This window comes from Psammomys obesus, unplaced genomic scaffold (assembly GCF_907164565.1).
Source record: "Psammomys obesus unplaced genomic scaffold, mPsaObe1.curated_primary_1811, whole genome shotgun sequence".
Taxonomy (NCBI): Eukaryota; Metazoa; Chordata; class Mammalia; order Rodentia; family Muridae; genus Psammomys; species Psammomys obesus.
In genome coordinates this window covers 5,775,169-5,800,716 of record NW_026590699.1, presented here as the reverse complement: position 1 = coordinate 5,800,716, position 25,548 = coordinate 5,775,169, and the positions used below count along the sequence as shown (strand labels likewise).

The following is a 25,548-nucleotide window of genomic DNA, read 5'->3' as shown; positions in this document are numbered from 1 at the left end:
AGGGACGATGCTCCTTCTCAGAGGACACAGGGCCCAGGGCACTACTGAGTGTGACTGAGGCTGGTCCCAGCTTCTCCTCCAGCTGCTCTGGCTTACACAAGGGGTCCCAGCATTGCTCTCTCCTGCCCCCTCTTTGGTAGACCCACAGGCTGGGGCTGAGCTAGAGGCCCCCCTTTCTTGAGGCAACACCCCATATCTCAATCTTGCATGCTGTGGCTGCCTGTGTCTCTAGTTCTGGGTGCTGAGTGCTGTGATACGATGTTGTCCTGATCCAGCTGAGGTCACAGATGATCTGACCTTGTGACAGTCCTCAAGAACAATAACTATTATGTTGCAGTCTTGCTCCATGTAATTTGTGCCAGGACTAGAGCAAGGACACTTGCCTTCCCCTCAGAATTCAAGAGAGGAACTTTGCTGAACCCCCCTCACTGCTTAGGGAATTGGCTGTTTCCTGAACTCCATAATGGATCCTTAAAAAGCAGGCACTTCTAGTCTAGGCAAGCAGAGCTGGCAAGGAGAGCCTGTGGACCTCTGGTGCCGATGCCCCCTGCCCCACGCCCCTCTGCTGCCCAGACTGAGCCTCTGATCTTCATTGCCAGCTGCATTGGGAATTTATGTAATAGAGTTGTTGTTTTGTTGTTGTTGTTTGTCCTGGTCCCACAGTTTTCCTGCCCTTTGAGGTCTTGGAAAGGACTTCAATTTAGTTCACAAAGCTCAAGCCTGTTCATTTAAAAACCTCAGACCCCCAACTCCTGCAACTTGCCCCAGCACGGGCTCAGAAGCCAGAGGGACAGGGTGGTCACACACCCATGTTGCTCAGCTCTTCTCTGGTACAACACACACACACACACACACACAACACAGCACACCACACACACACATGAACTCACAAGAATGCACAGACGCACAAATTCACCCATTATCCTTGCACAGGCACACAAACACACTTGCACAAACATACAGATTTGTCCTCTAACATCTGTCTCCCTGGAGGTCTGCATATTGTGCCCTGGGCAGGCACCTACAGGGTCCCTAAATCAGTCACCCTCTGTGAGGGGCTTGGATGGGTGACCGCATTGCAGTTCTGAGACCTGCCTTCCAGCCTGCCCAGTGTTTAAGCCAGACACACGAACAGACGCCCTGCCCAGAGCTGGCCACTCCTTCCTGCTGGGCTTGTGGGCTGCTGCATGAGCACGTGAGCAGAGACTAGCCTTCTTCACTTGGGTCCTGTATTCTAATGACACTCACAAGTTCTCCAGAGTGGGTGCAGGGCGCCTCTGCCACAGGACTATGGAGGACTGAGTCCCCATGCCGCTTGCCACCCTCAACACAGAGCCACTTCATGAACTCAGAATTTGGACCTTTGTTGTCACAGTGGCTTTCAAATTCGATCCTAGAGGGTAGGGAGAATCCAGCTGTGCCACTCACCCCTGGGCTGGACCACCCTGGTACACAGGCCACTTTCACTCTCCCTCCTAAGATATGCAGGAGTGCTTGAGGGACATTTGGTGTTGGAGTCCTGGAGTACATGAGGTTGGAACAGGGCATGGGGACTGAGCGGTTCTGGGATCTCTTTGGTGGTCTAACACTGGCATGTGTATAGGCTGAGGTCCTCCATACAGCTCTGCGGTGCTCCCTCCATCGTAACTGAAATAAATGATGAAGGCATTTCCATCTCTATGAGGTGGCCAGCAAATCCCCACTACCAGGAAAAGTGGCTCCTAGTGCCCGTGGCAACCCCGAGTGCCGGCACGCACTGTGTTCTCTTTGGGAAGAACCATGCTCCTGGAAACAGTGTTGAGCCCTACCACAAAGCTGCCTGTCACCCGACCTGGAAATAAGATACTGTCGATGCAAGACCTGGTCCTGCAAGGAAAGGAGGGGCGGACTCAGTGACTAATAGCCCCACGGGCAAGAGATGCCCAGGGAGAAGATGGCAGGGTGACCTGGATGAGCCATCACAGCCTCAGGGAAGCTGAGAGTGGGAAGGGACCTCCAAATGCGCTCCAGGGCACGGTACACCTCTTTCCTTGGCATCCAGTGAGTCTCCCCAGGAAGACACAGGGATCACTGTGGCTGTAGCCTGGGCTAAAGCCTCGGGGCTGGTGGCCCAGTGTGTAGCCAGTGGGCCCTGGTGAGGGCAGCTGCCTCCTCAGCTGCGCAAGTCCTCTGCCTGCTCATCTCACGTGCCCATAGCCACTCTGCTAGGATGCCGCTAAGGTGGCCTGACGTTGTCATGGGACTGAGATGTGGTTCCCCTACATCCAGCTGGTGTGAGCCTCTCCTTTCCTCATCGAGGCAAATGGCCTTTACGGGAGCCAAGCTTAGCTCTTTTCTTACCCACGAGTCTTTCTTAGCAGTGCTGGCGCTGTGAGGGTTGGGAGCAGTGTAAGCCCACCGATGCTCCCCACGCAGAGCGCCCTGTTGTGAGCACACTATGCAAGAAACATACAAGTGCATAGTTGTGTCTTTCTACAGTGCTAGAGTGTACTGAACAGCAATAAATGACGAGCTAGCTCAGTTTGGCAGGCTGCAATTTGGCAAGTCGTCCCAGTTCCCCTTGATAGCTGGCTAAGGCAGACGCAGGCTCTTTCATTCTACTCTCAACCACTGACACAGGGATCGATCGCCATTACACATTACACAGTAATTGTATATGTTACAGAATGGCTGTGAAGAAAGGTTCTAAAGGCTGCAGAAGCATCCTAAGACCTTAACCAGGCTTTCCCGGAGGCAGCGGCACTGCAGGTGGTGAGGTAGGGCAGTGAGGAGCCAGTGAGCTGGAGGAGCCTCACAGGGACTCTCAGGGTTGCTGGCTAGATGTGGCCCAGGGTTGAGTCCAGCAAGATGCAGGGCCTTGGAGACCTCAGAGGCAAGACACAGGCCTGGGTCTGGATTGGTGGTCAGACAGAGCAGTAAGGACCCCGCTGGGCTAGAGCCCTGGGGACAGGAGTTTTCTGCCTGTGGGTAACACCCCTGATGCGCATACCCTGTCAGACGGCAGACAGATTGGCCGGGCCACCCCCATCACAATTCTACACATTACCCTCTTTCTGGGGCCCAGGTAAAGCTGTTGAACACCTCCCCAGTCCGGTGTGCCAAGTAGGTTCCCAGCCTAGTTTTCTGATGACTCCAGTATCTGTGAGTTCACAGGGACTCAGTTTGCTTTGGTAAGTTTACAGGTGGTACCTTTTCACTCTTAGGAGTAAGCAATGCATCAGCCTGTCTCATAGCTGGTGGTGGCAGCTGGTCACCCTGCCTCTGTGTTTGCACTCAGAATGCAACCAAATGGAGGTACTCAGGGCAAGGAACAGTCTGAACGAATTGTTCATTCAGTATGGAGTAGCTCGGAGCACAGCAGTCTGATTTCAATACCTGCTTTGGGATACCGTGGGATACTTCGGCTCCCTGTGTCTGTCTGCTGTCTGTTTTTCATGAGCGACTGAGCATGCCACCGCCTGTGCCCCAGCCAACCAGATGTGGCCATCCATCTTCAGTAATTAAAAGACCCAAACTAATTGTGAAAGCAGAAAAAAAAATTATTCTGTATGGCCACAGTCAGAGGTTTCGGCCACCCCCCCCCCCAGGGCCATCTTCCCAGAGCGGCCGCACTGGCTAAATCACCTTTGAAGAAGTAGTCCGTATGCATGGCTGCCCGGCACTACCTAAATGCATTCTAACCCTGCTTCCTACTTGCAGTCTGTGTACTGAATGTGTTTCAGATACTGACACATCCCACCTCAAGGCTGAGGTGCTAAACAGAAATTTAAAAAATTGTAACTGGCTTGACAGATATTCTAAAGAGGCATATATGTCTATCAATCTATCAGGCTATTGAAACAATGGACCACAAAGGAATGGGACTTTGCACAGGACTCTTGCGCTAGGAGAATGAAAAACACCAGCCAAAGGGAGTCTCCCCAAAGAGGCTCAGAGTTTGTCGGTCACTTTTCAAGACATGTCTAAAGCCCAGACAAGCAACGGCCAGTGGAGGGCTGGAGACTACACCTGGACCAGACTACTTAATCACGCATATCTGTTGCCTTCTAATCAAACCTCACCCTCATTTCAGGATCCCAAAGATGCGCTTGGCAGTGGTGTGTCATTGGATCTCCTTATCCCTTTTCTCAGTGTAGCCACAGTGAATAAATCTGGTTTTCCTGCTTTTCACTATTGATTTGGCTCTTTTAAATGGCTTATTGAGGACAGATGGCCAAACCTACCTCGTTGGGGCACAGGCAGTAACCCTTGTGTTTGGGAACACAACTTCATACATAGAAGTATGCACATATTCCAGAAACTTTAAAAATAGCTACCACTTGGGCAGGATGGCATATTCCTTTAATCCCATCACTCAGGGAGGTAGAGGCAGGTGGATCTCTGTGAGTTTGAGGCCAGTCTAGTCTACAAAGCAAGTCCAGGGCAGCCAAGGCTACACAGAGAAACCCCGTCTTGGAAAACAAAACATACATACACACACACACACACACACACACACACACACACACACACACACACAAGCTTTTGCCTGTTAAGTAACAGGCATACATAAACTTGCATATGTGTTCACATGTGTGGAGGCCTGAGGACTGTGTCAGTCTGGCTGACCAAGAAGCTCCAGGGATCTGCCTGTCTCCCCTCAAGCTGGTGATGACTCTGTGATGTTCCTGGCTCCATTTGGGGAGTCTGTTGTCCTTATAGGGTGGAGAAATCCTTGTGTGTTTTTGTGTGCCCTGCTCCTCCCACAGCTCCACCTCAGAAGGGGTAGCTCCTTCAGGGCTGCCCTACCCAGGTCTGCTCTCCTCCTCCTTTCTCTCCGTGGCTGATCTTCCAGAATGGTTGCTAGGGAAAGGCTGGTATCCAGGTGTAGCCTTACAGCATGGCCTCCCTCCTGGGGCCTGGCCTGGGGTTGAGCTGCTCCCCTGGGCCCTTTGTCCCACAAGACAGGCAGTGAAAAGGAAGAAAGCCAGCCCCTGGGTCCGTGGTTCTTCCTGGAGCCGCTGGGGGCGGGGCTTACCTTGTGACCTGGGCAACTGCAGAAACTGCCAGAGATCATTTCCACCCAGATTCCTTGGCAAGGTCCTAGAGACAAGTACTTGGTTCTAGGTCAGAATCTGAATCCTGCCCCAATGGAGGGGGGCACTACTGTGTGTCCTTTCAGGGAGGTTTCAGAGCAAAGGCCAGGGTGTGAGTCTGGAGAGATGGCTCTCGGCTTAAAAGCACTGGCTGCTCTTCCAAACGACCTGGGTTTCATCCCCAGAACCCACATGGCAGCATACAACCCTGTTTAATCTAGTCCCGGGGGACTCAACACCCTCTTCTGGCCTCTGGGCTTCAGGCACACACATGGTGAACAGACTTAACTTGCAGACTGAACTCCCATAGGCATAATATAGATGAACACTGCTTTAAGAAACAGCCAGGCTCTTGAATCCCACAAGCTGGGCTCAGCCACCCGTCTCAAAACGCCCATTAAAGGGATGAATAATGGCGGCCACATGGGTAAGGGGTCGCAGATGAGGGGTCCAATGGCCCTCTATCTTTGGGGTACTGACCTGAGGTTTAGGCTTTAAACAGCAAGGGCTGGGTGGGGACAAGAGGTATGCATGGTTAAGTAACTCTGGTCTTGTGGTCTAGCAAGGGCTTGAGTTCACAAGGTGATCTTCAGAAGTCCTTCAAGTTTGAGGGGACAGGGTGCTTCCCTCGAGATGATGGCTGATGCCCCTGGTGTGGACTTACCCACACTGGGTGCTAGGTCTGTCCTGTGAGCTGATGCTATTCTGGAAGCTCAGATTACATTAGTTACTTTTCTGTAGCTGTAACAAAATACCCAACAAAACCAACTTAATGGAGAAAAGGGTTTGCTTTGACTCACAGTTGGAGGGTGCCTTCCCTCCTCACAGTGACAGGAGCTGGAGGCAGCAGATCACTCTGCACCTGTCAGAAAGCAGGGAGAGATGGGTACAGCTGTTGATCTCAATTTATTCAGTCCAGTACCCCCGCTCATGGAACGGGGCTGCCCAAAGGGGGTTGTTCTTCCAACCTTAATTACCCCAATCTGTACACTCCCTCAGAGAATGCCCAGAGGCTCGTCACCCAGATAACTTAGAACCTGCCAAGTTCACAATCCACATTAACCACCACACAAGGGAGAGGAAAGGCAAAGGCCTTATGGTGGCTGACCCCTCTCTGCACCTTCTGCAAAGGAGGCCCAAGAGATGAAGAGGAGACAGCGACGCCAGACCCCACTTCTGCGGAGCTTCTGTGGCTCCATGGAAGCAGCTGCCGCTTTTCCTTCCACACCCCTGTCCCATCTGTTCATGAGCACAGGATCCTTAGTGTGCAACAGGGAGAAAGATGGCCACGGCGCCTCTTGGTCACCAGAAGGATGGACAGTCTTTAGCATATGTGTCTTTGAAGAGGTGCTTGGGACCTCTTGGGGGTCCCATGGAGGTGTTCCACACGCATCGACAGGATGGTTACAACAGGCTAGGCGCCACCCTTGCCCTTGCTTCTGGCTTTGAAGATGGAATGTTAGCAGAGTTTCCAGGTGTGGACCACATGGGCCCATATGGGAGTGCACATAAGGAACCAGATCCAGGTGACACCCTACGGGCCCTGAGCCGTCAGCGTTCTCCCCCAAGAAAGCCTGCGCTGCTCAGAAGCACACTTAGAAAGACGTAGGCCTGTCTCCGCAGGACAGAAGGAAGACGAGGAAAGAGACCTGTGGGAAGGCAGGGCCCGCGTTGCAGCGCCTGCCCTGTTCTCTCACGGCCCTTCTCCCAGGCTGCAGGCACCTGCTCTGCATGGGGGAGGGGTGACCGTGAAGGTTCTGGAGCTGAGGGGCTCAAGTCTGACCCCCCAGCACACACAGGGTGGCCGTTTGAAGATGACACGCATATCCAAGTGTTAACTGTCCTGGCTCCTGGGACCATGGGCACAGCGTAGGTTGCTTCAGCCCTGGATAGCCTGGGGTTTGGCTGTCCACGTAGAGTTGCTGTGTCCACTCTAAACCTCTGAAATCCTCTCTTTCTCTGCCTCATGAGATTATTTAAAACCAAAGACACTGCTGTCATGGGGGGGGGTTGGTGTTCAGAAAAGCAGTAATTTCTTACTGTCTCATCGTGTGTGTGTGTGTGTGTGTGTGTGTGTTTATCACATATTTATCCGGGGGTTTATTTAGTGCGGTAATTATTTTATAGCTCTTCACCTCGCAGACCCTGAGTTCTGAGGACCAATACTGGGACATCTGCTATTTTGTCTCTTTACCCTTAGCTCAGTGCTGAAGGTCACCCACCACACATGACCACAACACGTGCCCTGTTGAAACGGCACCCTGGTGCATATGCGTCTGATGTGGACTTTCCAGTTCTGGTGCACACATGGACACTGGGAAGGGGTGGTCTTCGGGCACACACAGGTGTCGCTGGACACTGGTAAGGCTGCTGACCCGAATGCGTTGACACTGTGCTGCTGGTGCAGTATTCCTGGAGACTGGTCTTGGTGCACATGCGTGTTACTGCATGTATAACACGGTGGTGCACATGTGTTCCTGGTCCACCATAGCGCTGGCACATATACATGTTGGTGCACATTTGTGCTGTTGCACTCATGGTGTTGACATACACCATGGCCGTATATTGGGGTCTGTGGCCCTGGTGTACAAGTGTTATTGAAACCCAGTGCCGGGGCTCTCATGCTGTTGGCCTGAACTACGGCGTGCACGCCAGCTCTTGGCACTGCCCTTCCCCTGCCCTGTACGGAATGGCCATCGCTTCTGAAACACTTTCTTTTAAGGAAGCAGGCCACCTGACGAAAAGCTGGCCAGCGGCTGGGGAGGCTGGTCCACCACCCATGCACTGCAGCAGTACCCTGAGCACCAGCAGCCCGGAATCTGTGTGGAGCTGCTGGTGTCAGATGCACAGTGTGGCCCTCTGCCAAACATGGCGAGGTTAGAGAGCCCTGGGCCTGCAGCTCAGCTTCCTTCCCGCAGACCTGTGTCTTAGGGCTGGCAACGCCCTTGCAGCTACCACCCATCGACTCCCTCTCACCTGGGCATGAGGCCTCGTGGGGAGCGCGCTCCGGGCTGCTGTGGCCTCTGCACCTGCCCTGCAGCGGCGGGAGGTAAAGGGGGCCCGGGGCAGGAAGTGAGGGGAGCACCGGGCCAAGGCTCCGTGTTCTTAGGGTGGCGTGGGATTGCTTCCCTGCAGCAGCTATTTCCAATCCCGGAGGACACCAGCCCCAGAGCGGGGGGGGGGTGGGGGGGGGACGGGGCCGGGAAAGGACGAGGGCAGACCTGTGAGATGCCCTTTTGATGCGAACTAGCCTCCCAGGTGCTCAGGTGGTGCACACACGCATGACTCCCAGGTGCGGGGTGGTGACACGCCCGGCAGACTCAGTGCTTCCGCTTCCGCCTAGCGCCCCCCGCCCCCCATCGGCGCAAAGCGCGCCCCCCTCCCTGTGGCCCGGGGACCAATCCTGAGGAGCCAAGGAAAGCGCCACAGCCCCCTCCCCGCTCCAGCCGCGCCCCCTCCCCACCGCTCGGCCCCACCCGACGGCACCTCTGGTGCAGCGCAGGACGGAGGACGGTCTTCCAGGGATCGGTTTTGTTGAATCGGAGGATGAGGTTTTGGCTGAGAAATGAAGAGATGGCCCTAGAAGAAATGGTGCAGAGATTAAACGCGGTTTCCAAGAACACTGGTAGGAGGAGCCACTGGCCTTGATTATATATTCTTGAGCTTGACATCATTTGTCAAATTGTAAAGAATTGCATCTAATGGCTGGATAACCACCTTCATTCACTTTCCCCTAGCATCGGTAACAGGAAAGACAGATGCGGTGGGCATTTTCTGGTACCTGATAGATTTGTGTGGATTGACAGTGTGCTTTTATTCTGATTGACACAGTTTAGAGAATTACAGATCAGTGGCACTGGCTTTCTAGGAGATACAGGGTTTGTATGCAGAGCCATTTGCCTGTGGGGGATTCTGCAAGTCAGCTTGAGAACATCATCTCTTTTGCTGCAGTGGCCATGGACTTAAGAGTCCGGAAAGGCCCAGGGTCCAAGCCCTTCAGACACTGGGATGGGGATAGGAGGCAACAGATGTTCATTTATGGGGAAAATCCTCACCATGCGCTGTCCAACCTTAAGGCAAATGTTTGCGAATAATACAGGTTTGAAAAAAGGGAGAGCAGTGTAATTAGACATTCATTTTCAGGATTCATTGATTACTTAAAATGAGCCATCAGGGAAGCTGTGGGCTCCGGTAGCTCTGGGGCCCTCAGAGCTGACAGGGGCATGCTGTTGCTGTTCGCCTCCGTGAGTTATGCTGAGGGCTCCCTCCTGCCATGCTGCAGAACCAGGTCCCACTGACTAGTTCTCTCTGACATGGACAGGAAATAGTGTTCTGCCATTAAAAGTAAGTTACTGTTTTTGCCATGTGTCATGTGATGTGTGTCCTTATCTAGTTTTCTAAATAACACTTCCCCCAGGAATTCAAATGTCATTCATTGTCTGGCTCGGGTGTGGCATCCCCCTAGGTGTATTAAATGACTAAATCAGCGTAAACATCCAATGGGATGGTCTCCTGGCACTTGTGTAGACGGTCACTTTATGCTGGTTTTGCAACAGAAACTGCTGTTCATTATAAATGGGGGGGGGCATTTATGCCATCTGTCCCCTTCCTCCTAGAGCTGTGGCCCACTTTTCTGGGTGTTGCTTGGGCAAGGTCTGGATGAGTACTGAGCCCTGTGGAGCTGCCTGGCTGCCCGGGGGTCCCAAGGAAGGGGTAGGACTCGGTGGTCTGTCCACCTGGGCTTGGCTGGTGTGGGGGATCACAGAGCGGGAACTGCTCGGGCAGTGACATCATCCCTGGGTTTTAGAGGCTGAGGCTTCCTCATGGGCTCTGAAGGACAAGGAGCCGAACCTGGGCTGGGTACTCACTGAGTGTGCTTGTCCGAGGGTCCTAGGATGCTTGGCCCCGGAGGCCACTATTGTCTCATGAGAAGCCGCAGCGCCCAGCCCGTGCCCTCTAGTGCTTCTGCAGTCCTCGAGCTGCAGATTTTACTCGGACGCCAAGATGTGGTCGGCAGGACCCTCCGTTGCGAGCATCCTTTATTCAGTGGTAGGGAGGAAGATGTCACCCACTCCCACATCCTTCCTGCCTCTGCTGCACATCGGCCCCTTCTCGGCATAACCCAGGGTTTACCCCTGCGCTAACATTGGGAGGTGGGTTGTGAAGGGTAGAGGCTATAAGCCATGCGATGGGGACAGGAGTTGTCCATGCAAAGTGTGGGTGCTGGCTCCCATCCCTCTAAGGAAATGATGGAGGTCTATGTCATAATTATCACTCAGGGTTTACATTCTGAGCGCGGCCTGGAGTCCCATCTTGCAGAGTGTGGCTCAAGGTCATAGGGTTGTTCATGCTCCAGGGTCAGGTTAAGGTCATGTCCAGGAGTGGGTAAGAGTTCTGGAAGTTTGATCTAGAAACTGGTGACACTGCCCAGAATGAAGGGCGTGGGGTTACAGCCGAGGGCTTGAGCACAGTGACTATGCTTGGGGCTGCATGTCACCTGACCTTCTGTGGCTTTACCCTGAGCTCACAGGCAAGAATGAAGCCTGCGCTGGTCAGGCCATGCTGCTTGTTTTCTCTACGGATTTGGATGTTGTGCCCCATGACTCAGAACTTTCTTACCCGGGCTGTTCAGTACTCAGCATGATGCGTGCTACCCAGGTTCTGTACTGTTTGACCTTGAGCACTTAGCTTTCGTGTGTGCTCCGACCCTGACCTTTGTGCCCATGCTGGACACTTTCCAACAGCAGAAGCCTGTTGGAACAGAAAGGAGCCTTTGGGTTCTTAGGCTCCTTTCCAGCATTTTCATCTGTTTTGGTTTTCTGTTCAGATTTGCAGTACTTGGTAAAAACAAGAAACTTGTAGGGGAGAAATGGTGGGGTCTTAGTTGAATGTTCCTTGTGTTTGAGCTAGAGACGTTCCTGAGTCTCTTCAAGGGCTGGGTAACACAAATGCAAGCCACCCCAGAGCTTTTGGCTAAGGAAAGCAGGGCAGCAACGTCTGAGAATTTTCACCTTAAAATTACCAGATGATGAAGATGGTGCTGACCCAGGAATCACACTTGGAAAACTAATGTAGCAGATGAGTCTTTAAATCCAGCCCCACCTTCTTCATCCATAGTGAGTGGAGGTGCTTTTGGGGGTGGATGGATAGATTGGTGGGTACAGTGTAGATGGACAGATGTGTGAGTTTAATAGACTGATAGATAACAAAATAAGTGGGTAGATGGAAACGTAGATACATATGTGGATGGTAGTGGGTGGAGGAATGGGTGGGTGTGTGAAGGGGTGGAGAAGGGTATAGACGGAGGGATGGATAGATAGGTGGGTGCTATGTAGGCAGACAGATGTGTGAGAGGGTGAAATGATAAGTAAATAAGAGAATAGGTGCATAGGTAGGTATGTGGATGGGCGGTGGGTGGAGGAATGGATAGATGTGTGAATGGATATTTGTATAGAAGGATGGGTGGGTGGGTGGATGGATGGATGGATGGACAGAGGAATGGATGGATGGTACCAGGCTAGATGGGTGGATGAGATTACATGAAAAACAGCATAATGTAAATTATGTTATGTTTTAATATGATCAAAGTTTCAATGCTGAAACCAAAAATTGTGGCTATTTTAATTAGCTTTATTTAATTAACAAGTCATTGGCTTGCCTCAGAACATGGATCATGAGAGGATGTTGGTGAGTCTGTCCGACTCCACCCTCTGTGATGTGAACATTTGATCTTCCTCCTACCCTTACTGTCATCTACACCAAACTCACCACAGTCTAGGGGCTAAACTTTAGCTTTCAACTGCTAATTCAACCATTTACAAGTGTTTGACTCAGTATCGTTAACATAATGCTATCTGAGTGGTGTGTGTGTGTGTGTGTGTGTGTGTGTGTGTGTGTGTGTGTGTCTGTCTGTCTGTCTGTCTTACTTGCTTCTCTGGAGAAACCCACATCCATGGTTTTCTGACTAGATGCTGGGGAAGTGAGACTTAGTAGCTCACTGAAGTGGGAGCTGAGCGTTCTTTGTGTGACTGACCCAATACTTGAAGCTTCCTGGCAGACATTGGATGGAAGTGAGGGTAGGTGAAGGATCAGGCTGATATGTTCAGAGTGGGCTCAGACGCGTGCAAAGCGGCCTGTGGTGAGGACGGTCGGACACATGCCCAGGTAACGTGTGGCACCTGCTCACGAGTGTCTCCACACAGGGGTATTTACCTCCCTGTGCTTTTGCTGGGGGAACCTTGCAGCTACATGGCTGTCAGTTGTGGTTGTTTCGATGGGGCCCCTTAGCCTGCTTCTGCCTTCATGTCCCAGGTCCACACCAGGACAGCTAGGCTCCGGCAGTGTTGATGTCTTGGTCTGCCCCTGTCGCTCTGCCCTCGTTCTAGTCTGTGGTAATGCCGCCTGCCCAGTATGTCTTTTCTCATCCTTTTTAGGAACTCTTTTTCTTGTGCTAACACTCCAGTGCTGACCCCTCCTTCCTGTGGCTAGTCTTGTACTGGCTGTCCTGTGTGCACCCACGTGGTATCCCTTACCACTCTCCCAGGCCATGTGACAGGTGCCTGCACTTTTCACTGCCAGAGCTGAAGCCAATATGGCTGGCTATTGCCTGAGTCCCACAGTCCTCAGAGGAGGCTTAGCCAACCTTCCGGAAGTGGCTCTTTGTTCTTCTCAGTGATCTGCCATGCCTGTTGCTCTGTGTCCTACCTCGTATAGGCCTGCACCCACTAAAGCTGAAGCTCATGCAGGGGTGCCTGGAAGAGGGCTCTCACACTCACATCCCTGCCAGCATGCTGCCTTCTCACCTAGTAAAAGGGCCACATTGCAGGGCTGGGGCGCAGAGAAGCACAGTTCTGCTCGTGACGTATCACCTCTGCAGCATCACCATGACAGCTCTAGCAGCTATCTGCCATGTCAGAGCAGTGCGACAGGCTTCCGCTGAGCTCCATTCTGCTCCCAAGGGATCCCAGATGTCTGCAGTCCAGGGAAGGGAAGAGCAGCTCCACACTGGTGCGCAGGCGTGGTGTGTGAGTTGTGCAGTCGGCTCTTCAGGAAGCGGATGTGTCAGACTGTGCATATAGAGCATGCAGGCAAGCAAAAGGTACCGTCTCCTTGGGTTGTCTTAGAGCCCAAGGGGAAGCATTATATTCCCGAGAGTGTCATGTCTTCCCAAATCCACGAGTTTGAGAGCCAAAACTAGACTGTAGACCTGGATTCCTAATATTTCTGAGGTTTAGACTATGCTGCTGGGCGGGGGACTGAGCAAGCACTTAGCTAAAATACCAGGAAACTGTTGTGTGAACTGTTCTTAGGAGATGCAAATAAGCACATACTACCCCCAGATGGGGCACCAACGACAGGTCATTGGGCAGCTCCACCAAAATCCAACCGGAGGAAACACTGCGTTTATCACATATATTAAACCACATGATGGGTTATTTATAGGAGTGTCTGTGACCCCAAAGCAGCCATGTCACTGGAAAGTGTCATTCCGGAATGACTAGCTTCCCTCGTAGTTTCGTAGATGTTAAACTTCCTTCTGTTAACCTTTCAACCTCCAACCACAAGGCCGGCCACATTCGGTTAGGGCAGATACGGGTAGCTGGGGGGTACAAGAGATGAGTACCTAATACTCCCCCCCTTGAGGGGCCTGGTTCTGAGTGGCTTTTGTGGACAGCCACAGCTGTGGGTGGAGATGGTTGATTCACTTGGAGGACAGAGCTCTGCAACACGAGGCTGTTTCTATCTTTGCCCAGCTTGCTTCTGACAGTGGAAGAGCCTGGGCAGAATGTCTAGAAAACAAGGGCATTTTGTCGCTTTTGCCTGCTCTGCGTGTACATGTGTGTGTGGGTACATGCATGTTCATGTGTGCAGGCACACGTGTGTGTGTGTGTGCGTGCATGTGTGTGCGTAGTCTCCCTAGGGGATAACTCCAGGCCACACTAGCTGCAGGTCATGGCATGTAGATTTGGGGAGATGCCTCAGTGGATTAGAGGCCTTGCTGTGTGAGCCTGGGGCCTGAATGCAAATCCTTGCCACCTACATAAAAACCACATATGCAGCGCATCCCTGTAACCCTAGTACTGCAGGGTGGGGTCCTGCAGCTCCCAGGAGCAACCTGGCCATCAGCCTCCCTGAAATTCAGAGCCGCAGGCACAGTGAGAGACCCTGTCAAAAAGCAGTGCGGTGGAGAAGGTAGAGTAAGACATCCTCCTGCGGCCCCAACACGGGTGCACAAGGGCATGCACACACATACACACACACATGGGCATGTACAAAAAAAAAGAAAATACATTAAGTGGACTAGAAAAGAGGAAAAACTTACACTAAATGCTGCTGCTATTGTCTAAGGAAAGCGTACACAGATGCAAAGTATGAGGGTTCAGAGAGCAGCATTTTAGGAAAGAGAACAAAGAGCGAAATATCTTTTAAAATTATTGTTATTAATTTCTTTTACCATGGATGTTTTTGCCTGTGTGTGTGTGTGTGTGTGTGTGTGTGTGTGTGTGTGTGTGTGCGTGTGTGTGTGCATCCACATGTCTGGTACCTGAGGAGGCCAGAAGAAGTCCAGGACCTTCTGGATCTGGGAGTCACAGATAGCTGTGAGCTGTCATGTGTGCTTGGACTCGAACCCAGGTGCACTGCAAGAGCACCCAGTGCTCATAACCACCGAGACATCGCTCCAGCCCTAGACTGAAACATCTTAAATGTAGTGTCTGCTAATGGAGAATGTGAGAAGTAAATATGAAGCTAATTGATGAGATGCTTAAGCTGCCCCTTATTCACAAAGAATAGAGGTATATGTGAGAGCCCCCCTCACCCAGTGATCAGCTGTTACCGTGGCTCATACCAAGACCTGTATGTACTGTTTTTCCAAGCCATAGCCTGGTTTGGAGGAGTCATGGAGCAGAGCTCTTAGCTACCCAGAGTTGGACATTTGAGATCAGATGGATTTGTGTTTTGCTGGCTTGGGGCTCTTTGCTAGGCAGATCATTGTGCTGTTGGTGACTGATGCAATACTGGTCAACCGAGTGTCCGTATAGGAAGCCTTCCTTCTCATTAAAAATGGATTTTAAGCGCTCTTTGACTGTTGTCAAAGGAATACCTACCTGAAGTCGGACTATGCTCATTGAGCTTCGGGGTCTTCTGGGAATGAAGGGAAAGCATCTTCCTGTCCCCATGGATCCAAGTGGCACACAAGGAAGCAACCAGGGTGGGAACCGGGGAGTGGATGTTGACTGGGGAAATATTAGGCATGATCTGTAACCTAGAGACAAAGCCAGCTCCATGGGAGGCGTTCCGAGCAAACAGAACCACTACAAGTGAGGTAGGTATGGTAGGCATTGACAGCTCTAGGGTCCCTGAGCCCCTCTCTGGGGGTACCCAGGCACTTCAAAGGGGGGGCTAAAAGATGCTCTGGGCACTGCAGGATCTGTGTTGGGGTCTGCGGAAACCCTGCCCACTCACGCCTGTGATGGCTACTTGCTCTTTCTTTTCTTTGAGCAGAGCAGCCAAATGCCAGCCCTGCTGTGCCCTGTGGCTGCTGGCCATCTGGGCTGCCATACCCACTGTGGAAGATGGTCTTCCGCTGATATCACCAGAGCCACCCTGTGGTAGGAGAGCTTCCAGGGCCTCTGCAACAGAGGGCTTGGGCCGGAGTTCAGCACACAGCCTCTAAAGAGACTGTGAAGTAAGGGCTTCTGTTCGCCTCAAAGGATCCTCTGTCCTCACCCAAACCCCGAGAGATTCGCAAATGTTAGAAGGAAACCAAATATCTGGGAGGAGCCATTCAAGAGAGTTTGAAGCAGTCAGTTAGGAAACACAAACCCACCAATTGTTTTTTTGTAAGTCACGGAGATTCGGTGGCTCTTGTGTATCTAAATTGGCTTTTCAGCAAATACCCTGGGTTTTCCTTTACTCCTTAATAATGCTGCTAAAGAAACAAGGCCAGTCCTCAAAGCTTCAAATCTAGGTTCTCAGCCTCAGAGTCAGGCCACATAGTGTAGTGCTTAAGCCGCCGAAGGAAAGAACCAGTGTTCACTTTCGATAATGGTATTGTTGACAGGGTATTAGACTAGGTGGGAACCAGAGCCCTGCACAGGATTTCATCCTGCGAGGATGCTTTGAAGGTTGGTTGGTTTGTTTTGCAGTACTGGGCATTGAAGCTGACCTTACACGAAATAGGCAAGCACTGAACCCTTAGCTGCATGCCCCCAGGCTGTGTGTGTGTGTCTGTCTGTGTGTGTCCATGAGCGCATGTTTGTGCGTGCGTGACATGTGGAGGTCGGAGGGCAGCCTCGGGTTGTTTCTCAGGAGCTGTTTACATTGTTTTTTGATACAGGGGTCTCTCCTGGACCTGGGGCCTACTGATGAGGTTATGCTGGCTGGGAAGTGGCCCCCAGGGTTTACCCGTCTCCGCCACCTCCCATCTTCCTTAGTGCTATATTGCAAGCCTTACTGCCACCCTGTCCAGTGTCAGGACCAGGAGGCTGCATCATGAAGAAGACATGAGGAGGTTGTGGATGAGGACCATGGCCCAGCCCAGGTTCCATTCTGTTCTCTTCTTTCTCTTCTTTCTCTTCCTTCCTTCCTTCCTTCCTTCCTTCCTTCCTTCCTTCCTTCTTTCTTTCTTCTTTCTATCCTTCCTTCTTGTTCTTTCTCTTCTTTCTTCCTTCCTTCCTTTGAGATAGAGTTTCTCTGTGTAACCTGCCTGTCCTAGAATTCACTCTGTAGGCCAGGCTGTCCTCAAACTCTTGAACTCTGCTGTGTGAAGGGATTACAGGTGTGTACCGCCATGCCCAGCTGAAGACAGGTTCTTGAAAAGTGTTTTAATGGCATTTTAAACACACATGAGAAGACAGACTTGAGCCAGCCACACCTATGGGGCATAGCGCTGAACGGAAACTGCAGGTGAGCAGGCTCAGTCTTACTTGGCTGCTAGGCTCATGGCTACAGGTCCATAGTGTGCGCCGTGTCGTACTTGAACACTTGCCTAGGGGAAGCAAGGGTGGAGAGAGGTATCAGGGCTGGCTGGGCATGTGAACACATCTAACTGCTCGTGGTGGTTTCTGAGGGGCCAGGTATTTAAGGCCATCAACAGAAGAGACTTGGCCCCTTTAGGTGCCATATCCAATGTGCCTTCTTTCTGACCGTGGTGATTCTGGGTGAGAACCAGTATCTGCATGAGGCCCAGGCCCAGCGAGGCCGGCCGAGCCCTTCCTACTAGTTGGGTAGTGTTTTTCTTCTTTCTGCATGTCTGTGACGTGGGGCCTGCACCCTCGTCTTTCTCTGTGGCCCTCTCTGTTGGGACGGCTTGGGTTGAGTGCCTAGGTAGAGGGAGGGAGGGGCTGCTGGCTGGCTGTGCCCACTTGTCATATTCGGAAGTGTGTATCTAACAGGAGACCTCTGGGCAGAAGCACCATGCCGTGGGGTGCCCACAGTGAGCTCCTCAGCTCCCTTCTTACAGGTGGAAGCACCTGCCCTTTATCCCCTGAAGCCCGGTGGGAAGACAAGTGAAGAGCAGGTCCATGTACACCCAACCCTGAACACACTCACAGAAAACAGAGGTTCAAATAAGCACTGTTCCACCCCAAATGAGGTACTGCTCCTCATGCGGGCTTTCAAGGGTAAGGGGCCGTGGTGCAGGTCTTTGAGAGCCCACCTGACCCCAACCCCTGCCACTGTCTCCCACGCCTGGACTGGCGGTAAGCATACTTAGTCGTTTGGCATGCTTGTGTTATCGCGTTATAGTGCCCAAATGAAGTGCCTGGAGTGTGAGGCGTGAGGAGCCCTAGGATGTGCTCCCAGGGCACGTGGAGCCAGAAGGTTGCACCCAACCTGCTGCCACTGGGAACCCCGGTACAGTCCCCTCACTTTCCCTCAGAAGCGTCTGTGGGCACCAGGGCAGAGGTCAGTAGCCGAGAGCTTGGGAGGCCCGGCGTGTCTCATGGAAAGTGTCCTTGCCAAAGCCGGGCGCCTCACTGTTTCCTCTGTGGACGACCGGACAACAGACTGGGAAACTTCCCGATTTATTTCAGAAAGCCGGCGGCCAGTCCCTCCCTTCCTCCTGGTTTGTAGTTGTTTGTTTGAACTTGAGACTTCCTGAAGCCTGGAAGGTGTTTCTGGCCTGAGCAGCTCCCTGGCATTTGCAGCTCTGTGCACACAGCCCCCGTCTAAGGAAGGAAGTGACCAGAACTCACGCACAGATGGGCGGGCTCGGCCATTCCCACTTGGTCTCCAGCAGCATGCATCACTGCATTCTGCCCCACCGTCTGAGAGGAGAGCAGCAGGTGTGGCGCCTCTGACCTGCGGACTGAGGGGGAGGCCATTGACCCCTCAGTCCCCTCTCCTGACTTGGTAAAACTCAAGGTCACCAGGGACGGCAGCACCTGTTTCTCGTGACAGCTCAGCACTCAGGTGTATCCTGCAGGTCGCTGGCACCTCCACGGCTTCCGACCGCGCTAGTGAAGACCTTCAGGCCTTGGGAACCACAGGGCTCTTTGGGCTAACTGGCCCTGAAGACTCACTGAGCCTGCGCCAGAGGTTCAACCCCCAGGAGGGCAACTCAATGGCAGAAAAGGCTCCGTCCCGGGGGGGCATGCGGCGGTTCTGGTCACTACCAAGGAAGCGTCGGGGAGCCCCCGGGCGCCACAAGCCAGGTGAGTGAGGAGGAATGACACCTCCTTGGGGACTTAGGACGAGTATCCCCTCTAGGCACACACTTTCTTGTGAGGATTCAACCTTTCAAATATTATGAGTGGTGTTTGCAAGGAAAGGTCATCTGGTGACCTGGTGGGCATCCTGGCTCAAGCAATGACAGTCTGGGTGTGGGGTCTAGCTTCATTGGCCTCATTTCCTTTGTCTTCTGGTCTGAGGGCCTGGCTCAGGAGTTGTGGTGGTGGGAGTTCTGGGAGACCGTGAAGACATTCCCACAATGCCCTGTTGGGAGGGCCAGAGGGGCATGTTCCCAGGTGGAGCAGGACATCTGTCACTCCAGGTCCCCACCGGTCCCGTCTTCACAGTAGCTATATTTCACCCTGGAGGCTCACACTTGCTCAGCTCATTTAAACCCTCAATCGTGGACTAATGTCTTACGAATTAGCATCCAGAGAAGCAGGAACGTTCCAGCTGCTGGAGCTAGAAAAATGCCTTGGGGCTGATTTCTGGTCCTGGCAGAAAACACAAGACTCTCTGCCTCCAGAGGCCTGGGAACAGGGAGGTTGCCAGGGAATTTGGGGCAGCAGTGACCTCTGACCTCAGGCTCCGGTAGCACCCTTAGGGTGTCAGGGTATAATTCCCTAAATATAGGCCCACTGTGGACATAAAGGACCAGCGCCTCCTAGTGTTCACCTTAGATTTGTACAAGCTGAGGGAAGGGTAAACCAGCCCACCAGGAGCTGGCCTGTTAGCAGTTCAGGCTGCAAAAGGTGGGGCAGCCCTTTGGGGATCCTTAATCTAAAGCTCATCCCCTCCCCCACCCCAGGATGTAGCTCCTGAGGGTGCCTGATGACCCAGCATGGACAGCAGGGCAGAAGAGGGCCCTTGCCCTCCTGTGCGGGTATGGAAAGTATCCCTAACATGATAGGTCAGGTGATGCTCTGCTGGACTGGCACAGATAACCCGGGTTGAGGTGTCAGGTCCCCAAGCCCTAACGGCTGCCTAGCACAATGCCATGGAAGAACAGGACCGGGGCATGACAGAGGCTGAAGTAATCCTGCACCTGCCAGGTACATGCCAGGCCACTCAGTGCCTCCTTACCAGCTCTCCCTCCCTAAACATGGGCATGGGGAGATTCTCCAAGATGGAGGACTGAAAGTACTCCCTCACAAAATGGGGTATTCTGAGCCAGGTCTGCTCTTACTCAGATGTCACTGTCCCTGGGCCGCCAGTTCTAGCTCTCTGATTTGGCTGCTGAGGGTGTTGACATCCATTTTTTTGAGTGCCCTCTGTCTCCCCATCTCTGCCTCAGTGGAGTCTGTCTGATGAGCTTGCCCCCAGCGCAAGCGCATCTCAGGCAGGTTCAGTTCAGGCATGTGCAGCACAGGCAGGTGCATCTCACACAGGTGCAGCACAGGCAGGTGCATCTCACACAGGTTCAGCACAGGCAGGTTGATCTCACACAGGGGCAGCACAGGCAGGTGCATCTCACATAGGTGCAGCACAGGCAGGTGCATCTCACACAGGTGCAGCACAGGCAGGTGCATCTCACACAGGTGCAGCACAGGCAGGTGCAGTTCAGTGCAGCAAAATAGTTGTGGCAGGTGCGGATGGGAGCAGATAACAGCTCCCTGTATCCAGCTCAGGTCTGCAGCTGTTCAAACAGCCAATAGCTTGCTTGTTCAGCTGAGCACGGGAGTAGGCAGTAAGCCGATGTGGTGTGGCTTTTGAACATGGAGACTTTCTAGGGGCTTGTGGAGATCTACTCAGGTACCATTGGAGGTGATGATGTGGCTAGGGTTGTTGACACTGAGTTGCACGTTTGAGAAATGACAGGTGACAAGGGCGCCGTGCATTAAACCGAGGGTGAAGAAGGGATCTGAGAGGTAGGTTTTGTGGACTGGCAAAGGAGCTGGGCAGAGCTTAGTGTTCTCGTCACACAAGTCCACGGGGGAAGTGTTCACTGGCGATTAGGGAGAACATTTCACTTCATATGGGAACCCTAGACCATGGCAGCAGCCTTGATGAGATTCTAAGCCTGAAGAGCGGGCCCGTGGGAGAGGGCAGAGACACGCGCTCACCTTGGTAGCACGTGGATGCCCAGAGGCCAAATGTGCCCAGGTGTGGCTGCCAGCCACCCCCACTAAAGGGCTGTGGGGTCCTCTTTAGTTGGCACATCCTGGTGAAGAGTGGAATAGTTCCGAGGCCTTAAGCACCATACTGTGGAGAGGGCATGGTAGCAGCACTTGGGCCTGGCCCTTGCATCACAGTTTCCGTTCACTCACCTTTTGATACTGAGTCGATGGGTGTGGTGCTGCCCTTCACAAGCTCAGTGAGTCAGAATGAGGCCCCAGGGCACACTCCATTCGCTAAGACTCCCATGTGGGGCTGCAGCTGAAGTGAGGATGCTCCTTATCCAGGGCACACCACCGAGAGTGTGGCGCCTGCACAGTTAAAGTTGCCACGCAGGCGTGGTGGGGTCCCAGCAGCAGGCCTGTTCGCCAGGCTGGGTGGCATTGGTGAGGGGGCACAACCGTCAGACGAGGGGGCCTTGCCTCACAGTGTAGCCAGAGACCCTAGCTCACTAAATGAAGTGGAGAACAACTGGCCTCCAAGTGCACCTGCAAGCACATGAGAACACGTGTACTCGTCACACATGCAAAAATCCCTCAGAGGTGTTTGGGGCGCGTGGGCTCTGCTGATCACTCTTGAACTTACTTTTGAGCTTCTCGGTAGCTAAGATGAAGGGGAAGTGGCCATAGGTCAGGTGCAGAGGGAGCTGCTCTGTGAGGAACTCAGGAGAAATGTGTGCTTCAGCATTTCATGCAGATGTGTAAACTCTCAGTGGACGCCGTGTGTGGAAGTGTTTTCTTCCTTTAGGGAAGTTCTCCGGCGTTGGTGTTCCACAGCAGCCGGGTAGACATACTAAAACCTATGTGTGCCGTGGGGTTCCTTCCATGCACTGCGGTTCCAGCGCTACTGGCCGGGAAAGCCCCCTCTGCAGGCCAGAACCACAAGTGTGCCTGCTAGTGACTGAAGACAAGTGACCTTCCTCTACCAGACATCCGGGCCTTGAACTGAGCTTTCTCCCGGCTGAGCCGGGAGTCACCATGTCTTTGGAAGCCAGACTTGTTATTCCAAGTGTGAACGTGCAGTGTGAGGCTGGACCACTGGGGCGAAGGTCCAGCCCATGGGCGTGTGCAGCCACACCCCTGGTTTCCAGGCCTCAGAAGTTATAGCCAACAGAAAGGTGTGGCCATCTCCTGACCCCACCCCTGCACACACACTCGCGCACACACGCAAGCACACACGCAAGCACACGCGCACACACACACACACCCACACACACACACACCCACACACACACACTGTAGAGCAAGCTTGCAGGGAGTTTGCTAAGCTGGGAGGAGCCTCTCGTTTGATTTATAGGGCTTTTGTTCTTGGGGGAAACACTGGTGAGAGATGTTTCCTCTCTGCACTCCTAGAGCTTGTTTGTAAGAAGGCCTTTCCTGGTCCGAGGAAATCTGGGGCCTGTTACCACGTTCAAAGTTTCAGGCAGCTTGGTTGAAGGGGGTGATTGTGATAAGTAGATATGGCCGCTGTCGGCTCCGCCAAGGTTGGGATGGGTCTCCTGACTGCCCACGCCTTCCTCCAAGTCACTGGCCACCACTTTGCCTAGACTGAGGACAGCGCCAGGCTGGAGAGGTCCGGAAACACCATCCCACCCATGCTGGGGTCCCCGCAGGCTCTTTTTGGCAGGCTCTTTTTGGGGTCTCTGGGCTCTAGGTCTCTGTGGGGTCCCTATGTGTTATCTTTGGGGTGCCTGTGCTCTTGAGGAACGTGGAATTCACAGCATACACCTACCCAGGCCCTGCTGCCCGCACTGTGCATTTGCCGACCTTGGGGAAACGGTGTCCCTGGGTGGCGGGGGGCTCCGGGCACTAGAGTTGACATCTCTAAGTAATGGGACCTGCGTACTGTGTACTGCTGGTTGGCGTCAGGAGTCCATCCTTGCCGCCCAGGATCGCTGGGCAGAGAGGTCAGTTTTATGACTCCCCCGTGTTCCACTGAAGCTCTGTCTACCTGTGCCTCCACCCCGTCGGAGTAGATTGGCTGTGTGAGCATGTACCCTGACCACCAGTGCTGCCTGTGAGCTGAACGAGAGAGGAGGGCCTCTCTTTGTATTCGAAGCCTCTGATATTGAGTGAAATGCTGGAGAAAAGAAGGGGCCAGATAGAGCCCCCCCACCTCTGCCTGTTCCTTTTCTGTAAGGAACAAGGCTCGCTTGCCCTGCTGCTGTGGCCTCTCTTCAGACAGCAAGGGACCCCTCTAACCTCTGCTGGTGTACTCTGTTGACTTCTCCTGCCTCCCTGCCCAAGAATGGAACTCTCTTTGTCCGTCTCTGTAAATGGAGGTTGACCCCCCCCATTGAGTCCCTGTGCCTCAAGCTGGCAAGAACGGCTTGATTGTTCCTCTTCCCAAAGCTGTTTGCTGGCTGCCTCAGCCTGGCGTCCCTGTGTAAATACGCAGGGTGGAGCAAAGAGGGGACTTCAGTCTTGTGAGAGCAATTACCTTATAGCGCTCCATCCTGGTTAATGGGAAAATGAAAGTAAGAGCCTGGCCGCTTGCGCAGTGGTGCAGTCAGGTGCCCGGGAGCCTGGGGAGCACAGTGCCCATGCACGCAGGCCATGGCACACAGACGTCCTGTCTGGATATCTGTGGCAGAAATGAAGCTCTACTACATCTACTCTGAGTGGTGCTCCTGGCTGCGCTCGCGGGCTGAGGGTGAGTCCCGGGGTCCTCCGAGGGAGCGGGTACACGGTGCAGCTTGGGTGCCCTGTGGCTGGTATTCTGCTGATGAGGGAAGTGGTCTCCCCAGTTCCCGTGTCCCCTTTGGATCTGAAGCCACTAGGGTGGGATCTGGGGTGTGTGAGTTTTCACCCCTTAGTTGTCACTCAGTTACTTTATGCCATTGGCTACCGAGAGGAAACCACACTTCGCAGGCTGACAAGTGTAGAAATCCCCGCTGGCCACCAAGCTGTTCTTGTGATCTAGGGAGCTGCAATACCGTGAAGCTTCTGTCATGGAGTCTGGAAGGGCCATCCCTTAACCTTGAACTCAGTGTCTAACAGACAGGGTGCCGGTGGCGGTTTTTTTTTTTTTTTCACCCGATCTCATCTTGTCTGTGTGAGTGGGCTCTGTGAAGGTTGGAAGGTGGGCCATGCTGGGGATTCAGTCACATTCCTCCTGGCCTGGCACTTGGCAGAGCTCACAGGAGAGGCTCAGGAAGGGCATATTGCTCATGAATGCAAGCCGAGGCCATAGAGAGCCCTGGCTGGTGTGGGAGAGGGCCCTGGGCGCATGGAGGCCCCATCTGGTGAAGGGCATGGGGAACCAGCCAGGGCAGCTGGCTCCTCAGAGAGAGGGCTTGGAAGGGTGGCAGGTGGTGATGGGTGGGGCTTCACACTCAGGACCGTGGCCTGAACGAACATCTGTGTCAGGCAAGCTTGACACTGGGGTTCTGGGGATGAGGCCCGAATGCCAGCCAGCTCAACTGGGAAGTTTCATCTATCTGTTTGCAAACTAGGAACACCCTTTTCTTCTGGAAAGCTGAGGCTGGGAGCTGTGGTTTCTGTGGGTAGAACCAGATGGTTGTTGGGTGAACAAGCCCGAATTTGGATGCAGAAATCATAGGTGCTTGACAGAGACTGCCATGGGCCCATGATGTAAGGTTACCCTGGCAAAGGGGACTATAGTTTTCCCATCAATGGGGTCTGAGAGTCTCTGCATATGATGAGGCGCCAGAGGCCCAGGGTGTCAAAAACAGAGGCTGGGCCATGGACATGGTGCCTACACTCACGGAGCTGTCCTGCTGCTGCAGGGACACTCACAGAGGGACGTGGCTCCACCCAGGGTTCCAGAAGCCTGAAATTCCATCAGAGCTTCCCAGTAACTGTCTAAGCCAGCAGTTCTCAGCCTTCCTAATGCTACGGCCCTTTACCACAGTTCCTCATGTTGTGCTGACCCCAGCCATAAAATTATTTTTGTTTCTACTTCATAAGTGTAGTTTTGCTGCTGTTATGAATCGTAATGTAAGTATCTGTGTTTCCTGATGGTCTTAGGTGACCCCTGTGAAAGGATCATTCTACCCCCAAAGGAGTCACGACCCACAGGTTGAGAACCACTGGTCTAAGCTGACAGGAGGGAGTTGGGGCACAGGCCTGGCTTCTGCAGCCCCTTAGGTGGCAGCAAGGGCTGTGGGGCGTGGCCAAGTTCCCTCCTACCTGCATGTACCACCCATACTGCCCAGGGATACCAGCACAGGGTGCTTTCGACTTGAGCCCATCTTCTCTTTTTTTCCTATAAGGTCCCCAGGGCTCATGTGGCAAGAAAGCCCACAGAAGTGCTGCCTCAGAGCAGGGAGTACAGGCTGCTTGCTTGCCCTTTTACCAGGCAGCTGGGAGTGAAGCCTGAGTCAGAAGCCTAACAGGAACTGAAATTGTCCTCCTGCAGCCTGGCAGAGCCCTCCCAGACCGTAGAAACTAGGAGGGGACCTACAGCCTGTAGACATTGCCAACCCATGGGGCCATCAGTACCAGCCTGCCCCTGAACAGTGTGTTTGGTGTTCTCTCTTTGATGTAAATGAGGAAAAGTAAGGCCTTTAAAATAGCTTGCACATCATGGCCTGCGTGGAGGGTGCAAGGGAGGGTATTGGGTTTCTCATCTCTAACCCTGGGCTCCTAACCCCACCAGGCCTAGGAAAGAGGCAGGCGGTGTGTGTGTGTGTGTGTGTGTGTGTGTGTGTGTGTGTGTGTGTGTG

General features: G+C 53.2%; 1 protein-coding gene and 1 long non-coding RNA gene across 10 annotated transcripts in view; one reads left to right on the top strand and one right to left on the bottom strand.

Moving 5' to 3' along the window:
• The window catches only part of LOC129677864 (uncharacterized), a 30,373-nt gene extending 21,756 nt beyond the window's left edge, over positions 1–8,617 (bottom strand). Inside the window, exons 1-2 of one of the 2 annotated variants that reach the window (XR_008720275.1) lie at positions 8,562–8,617; positions 5,876–5,937 (exon numbers count right to left, since the gene is read on the bottom strand). This is a non-coding gene — a long non-coding RNA (uncharacterized LOC129677864). Of the gene's footprint in view, positions 1–5,875; positions 5,938–8,051; positions 8,108–8,561 lie in introns of those variants that run through there. The other variant, XR_008720274.1, reaches the window with a different exon arrangement.
• The window catches only part of Mcf2l (MCF.2 cell line derived transforming sequence like), a 139,259-nt gene that overhangs the window by 34,768 nt on the left and 78,943 nt on the right, over positions 1–25,548 (top strand). For 3 of the 8 annotated variants that reach the window (XM_055608501.1, XM_055608500.1, XM_055608496.1), the window contains exon 1: positions 8,550–8,700. The exons of 3 other annotated variants lie outside the window; for them this stretch is intronic. In XM_055608501.1, the coding sequence (XP_055464476.1) occupies positions 8,622–8,700 (79 nt within the window). In that variant the 5' untranslated portion in view covers positions 8,550–8,621. Of the gene's footprint in view, positions 1–8,549; positions 8,701–18,373; positions 18,731–23,363; positions 23,514–25,548 lie in introns of those variants that run through there. 2 more of the 8 variants (XM_055608502.1, XM_055608495.1) reach the window with 2 other exon arrangements.